Source organism: Gavialis gangeticus, unplaced genomic scaffold, assembly GCF_001723915.1.
Source record: "Gavialis gangeticus isolate Ggan-Ray unplaced genomic scaffold, GavGan_comp1, whole genome shotgun sequence".
Taxonomy (NCBI): domain Eukaryota; kingdom Metazoa; phylum Chordata; order Crocodylia; family Gavialidae; genus Gavialis; species Gavialis gangeticus.
Genome location: NW_017728992.1, coordinates 22,134,570 through 22,143,770, shown reverse-complemented (window position 1 = coordinate 22,143,770; position 9,201 = coordinate 22,134,570). Strand labels below are relative to the sequence as shown.

At 41.6% G+C, this 9,201-nt stretch overlaps 1 protein-coding gene across 4 annotated transcripts in view; it reads right to left on the bottom strand.

The window, feature by feature from the left end:
* The window catches only part of TRIO (trio Rho guanine nucleotide exchange factor), a 589,244-nt gene that overhangs the window by 137,026 nt on the left and 443,017 nt on the right, over positions 1-9,201 (bottom strand). For all 4 annotated transcript variants that reach the window (XM_019521265.1, XM_019521285.1, XM_019521275.1 and 1 more), the window contains exons 32-33: positions 4,328-4,470; positions 3,543-3,642 (exon numbers count right to left, since the gene is read on the bottom strand). In XM_019521265.1, coding sequence (XP_019376810.1) covers positions 3,543-3,642; positions 4,328-4,470 — 243 coding nt within the window. The remainder of the gene's footprint in view (positions 1-3,542; positions 3,643-4,327; positions 4,471-9,201) is intronic.

Genomic DNA, 9,201 nt, shown 5'->3' with positions numbered 1-9,201 from the left:
GAGCTCCCTTGCCCCTCCTGCATACCACTTGCGGCAGTGGGTTGAGGCAAAGAAAGCTTGGGAATCACTGGTCCACAGTCATACAGGGATGTCAGTGCCTCTTCTCATCTTGATGGTAACAGCAAATGGGTCATCTTATAAAACCAAGTCAAGCAAAGCTAAAGAACCTACCTCTTCTGAATGGCAGGGGCCTTTCTCTGCTCCTTACCACCACTTCAGGAGGGATGTCTCAGAAAGAAAAACCAGCACCCACTTCCCCAGCATCTCTACCACAATAACTTGAGGGAAAGATGGTGTCACAATGGGACAGTAGCTGAGGCCTCACCTTTTCACTCCCCACCAGGGTCCTTGGTTCGGCTGGGGTGCTACAATTCCCACAAAAGAAAGACTAGATTTTTTTAAACTTTTGATTGTGCATAAATTTGAAATAGCTAACATATAAGAAGGCTGCTCTGGATATTTGTTGCAATTTGCTTCCAAGCTCCACAGCTTTGTAGTAACCCTAGGCTGACTTCCAGGAAATCTCTCCCCCCATTTCCTCAGGAAAATCCTTTTTGCTGAGTGGATACACAGTTCATATTTATGTTATATAACAGTTTGTTTATTCTGCTCTAACCACATATAAATCATTTTTACTGGAGAAAACAAATGCTTTTATTCAGGTCTTGAGCACCATCGGGGCACTTGATTTTTACTGTGGCACATACACATAAATAATAAAGTTATATTAATATTCTAATGCTTAATAGTTTCATCACCTGATTGCAGCTATTTTAAATTGGGTAAAATTAATGGTTTTGAACAGAGTGATCCCTTTATTTCACCTGTTTCAAATTTAATAAACCCCCCACCCCAGGCCAAAGTCTGTGGAATTTCATTTAGAACCAATAAGCTGTTCAGCTCAATGGCATTAACAGCACCTAAAAATCTAGCCTTCTACCTCCTTTTACTACCTCATTCTGTAAGTGATTTAAACATTGTTAAGCCTTTATACCACAAAATCATGTGCCAAGTTTCAGCCCCAAGTGGACTATAGCTAATGAATTAAAAATCCGTTACAAAGATAGATACGATTACTTATGGTACTGCAACTGTATTCATATTCCCCAGACTATCATGGTCTCCTGTGCCCTCATATGAAAATTAAAAAAACCAAAACATTGGTTTTCCTAATAGCTTTTCACCTCTACTTCTTTCTTAATATGTTTAAGAAATCAAGAACAATTTTTACTTAACATACCAAATCTATGTAGGTACTTAATTTACTTTATCCATATAGTTATATTTTAAAATCTGTACAAAGGGCTGCATCTGCAGCTTTTTCAAGAAAAGTAACAGAAAGTTGGTAGTAAGATACTGTCTTGTGAAGACCTGATTATTTTACCAGGTATAGTATATACCACTTTCAGCACATACATTAAACTAAACAACAAAATGTTGAAGTCAATTAAAGCCCCTAGTGTGTCCTTCCCCCTGCCACATACTCAAGTTATAAAATAAAAAGTTTGCAGTAAATCTCTCAGTCTTCACCTTGAATTAATGATGTTTTACTGCATTAATCCATGGAACCCAAAATGACCCACACTGATTTTTCAGTATCTGACAGAGATGAGAACTTTTTACAACCTCAAGCCAACTGACGCAAATTTTGGACACAGCATAGGTGATACCCCATGTCCCAAAATAAACAGCTGCCCTCCTCTGTTAATTATGATGTAATATTCCCTGAGAAGTGGGGTGGCTTGTCTTTAGTTTCCTCTCAAAGCAATGCTTCATGCATCACGTGATAATTGTTAACAGACTTGGCTGAATGGAATTCCATTAGGATTTTCCTAAATTTACTGACTGACTTAACAACCTATCACATCTATAGAGGAGCCAAATTTCTCAGCAGCATCCCACCTAGCTGGCATTATAAATTAAACCAAGCGGAAGACTAGTGAATATTATAGCTTGCCAAGTCCAATTTTAAGTTTCTCCATGAGTTCAGCAATGGCTCCTAATGCAGATTAGGCCCTACATTATACTAACGCAGAAATGCCTGTTAGAACTCATGTATCCATGTATCTGCCTGCATTCTGAGCAAAGCAGAGAAGGACCAAGCATTTTTTTGAAAGCTGTGCTATGCATTAATCCTCTCCCTCAGGGTATGTATATTCAATGTGGTTGTATAAATTCATTTACACATTCTGGATCCAGACACTACCAAAGTCAAAGTAGATTTTTATCCAAATAAAACAAAGGAGGAAATTAGACAACAAAAGCTGCTGAGAGATTTCCATTTCTGCCTCCTACTCACCCTTCCTCCTAGAGCTTGTGCAGCATATTTCTGGCTTACAGTTTTACAGCTACAGTACATGATCTCTGCATGCAGCAGCTACAGACTGCTGGCAGAAATGCAGCTGACCCAAACGTGGCTTACATTTGCCAGATGTAATCATCTCAACTATGCAGATCTTGATGGGAGATGAACTTCTCTGCTTCCTTCTCTTCCTTGAGTAGCAAACTACCTGTATGTTTTACTCAATTAAGGGGATCTTTTTTTTTTTTTTTTTTTTGCCTGGTAACTCGTGCTTGGAACACTCAGCTAGCCATCCTGCTAAACCACTGATGATTTGCTCAGCGATTTGGCTCACCAGATCCACTCATAATCAGTGAGATTAGAATGGGAGAAAACAAAACAAAACAACTCCTCCCCTGCCCCACCTATAACCCCACAACTCTACTTTTTTAAAGAGTTTAATTGTTGCTGCCCTTTCAAAAATTATATTCTTATGCCCCAGAATCCCCAATAACTTTCTGATTGTACTTCAGATACTATTATATTTCTTGTTTGCCATCTTCTGGGATCTCTGGTTAACTGGCATTTGCAACCACATACTAACACCAAGTTTTTATCTTTCTTATACTCACAGAAAAAACCCTCAGTTGCTGTACTTGCCTAATAAGGTCACTCATCTACAATAAGCCTGTATGGAAAAAGAAAATGTGCCAAAATGGCATGGCACAACATATGACGACACGGGTTATCCGTTAATTAACAACATAAATTTCATCAGTTTGTATGAAGGAAAATTCTAATAGTTTTGTAAAACAACTCATCCATAAACATGCCATCATTTAAGACTTCTAGACCAAAACACAAAGGAGGCACAAACAAATGCCTAGCTATCACACATGGTACAAGGTAAGTTTTTAGAAAGGTAAGGTGAGATTAGGCAACACACTGGAGGTTGATCATCTGATTTTAGTAGTCTCTTTTTCTCTCTCTCAAGGTTCTTCATTTTCAGTGTAAGGTGGCCTTGAGTCAAAACTTTAAATCATTCCAATGTGGAGGAAAACAATGGTGTAAGTCCAGCATAAACTGAAGCCTTTTGAGAAGGCCCCCAGTTTAAAGCCATGATCTTCCACTACCAAGAGACTGCAACACTTTTTGTTAAGCTGCTCAGAAACATGGCTAAATAAGGAAGCAGTACTAACCACTAGCAATACTTCTAAGTGCTTGTTTGACAAGAAAAGGGAATGCCACTCAGGGCTCTTACCTTATCACTGTCTAGTGTGTTCTGTGAAGTCCGTGATGCAATTGAAATTGTGTCAGGCTGACTGCTGCCTTCTCCCTGACTGTCCAGGTCCTCTCCATCTCTGCAAAAACAAACACTTATTACAGCAGATACTCAGATATTGTAGCAAAAGTGCACAACATAGCACCTAAAAGACAGCAGCTGGAAACTTGCCTTACACACCAAAGTTGGTTGAATTATTCAATTCTACATTTTAAAACACAATGAACTGGAACTAACTCTTTGTCTACCCTACTTCATATAGAAGCAGAGCAACAAAACAACCAGAGAGGACCCTAGCAAGAGACCCTCATGGACATTTAGCTAAAATTCCCAGGCAGATCACTCATGACATATAAAGTCTGATTTAAAACAAACCAACTACTTGAGTAACACACACTTAACTGTAAAAGTTTAATACATCTGTGTCTACCTCCTGGGCTGCTGAACAGGTCAGGCCACTATAATTTTCAAACACCATGTCCATTTACAACCAGAAATATGCAAGGGAACGAACAGAGCAGAAATCTGAATACACTCAATCAATGCAGTCAATGGGAACTTCATTTATTAGGACCATATTGGATGATAAAATTTGGCCAACAATGACTTCCTAACTTGGCCCCAGTTGCCGACAGTCATGAGAACACAGTGTTCCTTTCAGAGAACTATACCATAGCAGCTGATACATGGTTTTGGGATTGGTGTTGCTTTACAAATTATGTTCCTGCCACCCATCTTGATAAACTACTCAAAACTCCACTAACCTCCTTCCCTTCTGCTTAGGTGTTGGCGCAGTCTTGGGGATGTGGATTGGTTCTTTCAGAGCTCCTTTCAGATGAATAGTCCTTTCTTGTATCACTTCCCGGATGTGTTTGATCCAATCTTGTTTATTTTCTATGCTGGAAGCCTATAAAGTGCAAACAAATAGACTGTTATGGTTCTCTGTTCATCAGCTGACCTGGCACGTGCATAGGGGCATAGGCTCAAGCACAATTCCAAGTACTTTTTATAAATTAATTTAGAGAATCAACCTAGCTCCTTACATTTTGAAGCAATATTTTTGTTTTCCAGTTTTGCCCAGATCCAAAGGAATTTTAGTTTCGCACACCATTGCGTATAACCCTCAAGTTCAAGGTCCTATCATGCTAGACACTATGTTTATCTACTGCAAAACCTACAATTGGTACTTCAGCATCTGCAGTAACTAACTGCCTACAAAGTAGTAACTGAACATGATGAGTCAAGCTGAGTGAAGTCCAAAAGACCTGTTGATATTACACAGAAAAACCGCTATCATTGCAGTACTGCAACCTGTATGTTTATATACTGCTCTGCTCATTTGGGTAGTATGAAGGAGGATTAGCATGAAAATGGAATCTTTGTTTAAGGTTCACATTTTTTTTAAAAGGCCTATAATCGGACACCTGTATTTTGGAGGTTAAAAGACTTTGGTACTCTGTCACTTTATTTCTGGTTTGATGCCTCAGTTCACATGTTTGCAATCTCAGTATCAGATACAAAATTATAGGCAAGGCCAAAAACCAATTAAGATCTGTTGACAAACACTGGTCTGTAGTTCCTCTATTTTTCCTTATTTAACTTCATAACACGCCACAATTGTTCATTAAGTTACATGAAGCTCTCACATGTGGATTGAAGTGGAGGGATAAATATTGCAAGGTCAGAAGAACTCCAAGGACAGTGAACCAGTCTTTATAGTCATATACTGTTGATCAAAGAAGAATTCATGGGGAGGGAAAAAAACTTGGGGAGATTTGTTTCTAAGACACTTTAAGTCTTTTTCCCCCATGAAATGTAATCACATTTGCTGCTACAGTACCACAACTACTAGGAAGTTTTGACTTAAAACATTTCAAAATTACAGAAGCACCCTTCTATAGGAGACAAAATTGACAAGGGCTAGATAGAAATATGACTAAGAGTACCTTATTAAAATATTGTACACACTGTACAGTTGGCTTATGGGGATATTTTCCAACTAAACAACAGAACCTTTAAGATGCTGCCTGTGTAATTCAGCCCCTAAAATCTAACTTCAGGAACACAAGACAAGGAAAAAACAACAAACAACTTGCCTAAGCACTGAAATTATAACCACCAGAGATCAGCCTAAGCAACTACTTAGTTCTGCCAAAAAAGTTCAGAAGCAAAGTTGTTTGCTTTAATATTAATTTACTGTGAGGACTTGCATGGTAACAGAATGGTATTAAATGTCTTAATTTCCATACAACAGTTGTAATGCTGGACAACCAATCCAATTTCTCAACCTCCTGAGATTCTTGCCTCATTTCCAGGTCCATACCACATATATAAACAGAAGATGAAGAAAGGAAAAATATGCCGTCTAAGAAATAATAGGGACAGGAAGAATTTCATCTGTTTTTCTGCTACCCAGGTAGGGATTAAGAACGTCTCAAAAACGGCATTAATTGAGAACTACTACACAAGGAAGGGCCAACATACTTTAAGACTTAAGTATAGGTTCAATGCACTGTTGACTTAAAAGCAAAGGAGGAAAGGAGTCCAGGACAGCGGGCTGTATTTTAAAGAAGCCTTACTCAGGGTGCAGCACTGAACCATCCCAATTCACAGGAAGACCAGCAAGTATGGGAGAAGACCAGGTTGGTTTAGCAGGGAACTCTCCAATGAGCTAAAATACAAAAAGGAAGCTTACAAGAAATGGAAACTCAGACAAATGAGTAGGAAGGAGTATAAGAGTATATTGCTTAGACATGCAGCGGTGAAATCAGGAAGGCCAAAGCACAACTGAAATTGTAGCAAGCAAGGCATGTAAAGGGGAACAAGAAGGGTATCTACAAGTATGTCAGTAACAAGAGGAAGATCAGAGAGAGTGTGGGTCCCTTACTGAATGGGGGAGGCAACCTAGCGACTGATGATGAGGAAAAGGCAGTACTCAATGCTTTTTTTACCTCTGTCTTCACAAGCAAGGTCATCTGCCAAACTACTGCACCTGGCATCACAGTTTGGGGAGAAGGCAGCTGACAGTGGTGAAAGAACAGTTTACGGCATATTTAGAAAAAATCTGGATGTGTGCAAGTCCATGGGGCCAAATATAATGCACTGGAGGGTGCCGAGCGAGTTGGCTGATGCGACTGCAGAGCTGCAAGCCATTATCCTTGAAAACTGATGGTGATCGGGATAGGTCTTGGATGATTGGAAAAAGGGCAAATACAGTGCCCATCTTTAAGAAAGAGAAGGAGGAGCTGGGGAACTACAGACACCTCAGTCCTTGGAAAACTCATGGAGCAGGTCCTCAAGGAATCCATTTCTAAGCACTTGGAGAAGTAACTAGGAATGGTCAGCATAGATTCACCAAGAGCAAGCCATGCCTGGTCAACCTGATTACCTTACATGACAAGATGACTGGTTCTGTGGGTGCAAGTAAAACAGTGCATGTGATATACCTTGATTTTAGTAAGGATTTTCATATGGTGTCTCACAACATTCTCATAAAAAGCTAAGGAAGTACAGGTTAGATGACTGGACTGCAAAGCGAACAGAGAAGTGGCTCGATTGCTGGGCTCAAAGGGTAGTAATTGGTGGCTCAGTGTTTAGGTGCCAGCCGGTATCAAGTGGAGTGTCCCAGGGGTTGGTCCTGGGGCCAGGTTTTGTTTAAGATCTTCATCAGTGATCTGGAAGATGGGATGGAGTGCACCCTCAGCAAGTCTGCAAATGACACCAAGCTGGGCAGGAACAGTAGATATGCTGAAGGGTAGACAGAGCTAGGATTGAGAGAGACCTAGACAAATTGGAGTGGACCAAAATAAGTTCAATAAAGACAAGTGTGAAGTCCTGCACTTAGAATAGAACAATCCCATTGCAACAGAGACCCTACTCCGTTACTACAGGAAGAAGGGGATTAGGAGTTTCTGGTACTCCCTCCCTCTGCCAGTTCATCCCCTCCCTTTGTAGTGGGGTCCTATCTCTGGTTTCTTTTTCCTGTCTCCTGCCCCCACCCACCTTGTCTCTCTCTCTGTTTTACTTATGCTTCTTGTATTGCCAGAGTCAAATCCACAGGCAGAGAAGCTTGAAACAACATGGTTCTGGGTCCAAATGCAAACAGTGTCTGATGGCCTAGGGGATGGAAGTGGAGGGTCAGGTGACCTGGAACACCCTTTATAAGCCCAAGCCTCAGGCCAGACAAGGCAATTTGGCCATAGGAGCTACAGGGGATGGAGTCCTTAATGGTGGGACTCAGGGGCCAAACCCAGGATCACAAAAAGAGAAAGCAGAGCAGCCAGAGTGGAGAAAACCTGAGAGCCTACACTGGGAGAAAGCTAAGTACCTCAAGGTTTTTTTCTGTTTTTCTTTTGCTTGGATCATGCCACTGCAGGGTGAGGCAAACACCAAAAGTAACATTTCTTTGAGTCAGGACTGGTTACTGTGTTGTGTGGTTTTTGTTTCCCTAGTGAACTGGATTGTGACTGTAGGGGAGGCAGAAGCCACTGAAAGGAGTGCTTGGGAACACCATGAAATTCAGACTGTGTTGAGAGATGGAAGATAAAGACTAAGGGTATGTTCTGAGGCTGAGAAGAGCAGAGCCTGCCAGGGACTGAAAGGCAGGTGTGGAATGTGGGAAAACAGGACCTGTGGAGGGGTCTCACATGGCTTGGAACCTGAGGTCACAAGGGCATAGCCAAAAGTGAGCCAGAAGCTTGTGGCCCTGAACAGTGAGCTCCAAGCTAGAGGGCACAGCCAACTTAGAACTGGGACAAGACCAGGAGAGCCATGGTCTAGAGATGGGTCCCCTTTCCCAAAGCTTTCTTCTTCCTTTAGAAAGCATCCCCATCTAGTTATTACATCAAGATGGGACAGGCAAGAATACAGGGGCAGAGAAAGGGCACTAGCAGGAAGAGGCTCCTAAAGATGGATGTACAGTGCTGGCACCGTTGGGTGTACTGACATACCGGTACAGACTTGGGACTACCTAGCTAAGCAGTAGCTCTACAGAAAAGGACCTTTAGGTTACAGTGGACAATAAACTGGATATGAGTCCACAGTGAGCCCTTGATGCCAAGTGAGCTAACATCATACTGGACTGCACTAATATAAGCACTACCAGCAGATTGAGGAAAGTGAGTATTCCCCTCTATTCATACATTTCATAGACATTCGGGCTGCAAGGGACCCTGGAGGATCATCAAGTCCAGCGCCTTGCCCAGGAGCAGGAAGTCAGCAGAGATCATAGGATCCCAGCAAGATAAACATTCAAAAATGTCTTGAAGGTATTCAAAGTGGGTGCTTGAACCACCTCTGGCGGCAATCTATTACAAACCTTGGGGGCTTGGACAGTAAAGAAATTCTTCCTTATGTCCAGCCTGAAACGGTCGCAGGGGAGTTTGTGACCATTCAATCTTGTCATCCCTTGGGGCGCTCTGGTGAACAGACATTCTGCCAGATCCTGGTGAACACCCCTAATAAACTCATAGGTGGCCACCAGATCGCCTCTGAGCCTACGTTTTTCCAGGCTGAAGAGTCCCATGGCTCTCAGCCTCTCATCATAAGGTCTGTTATCCTGGCCTCTGATCATGCGCAAGGCTCTCCTCTGCACTCTCTCAAGCTTCTCCACATCCTTTTTGAATTGTGGAGCCCAAAA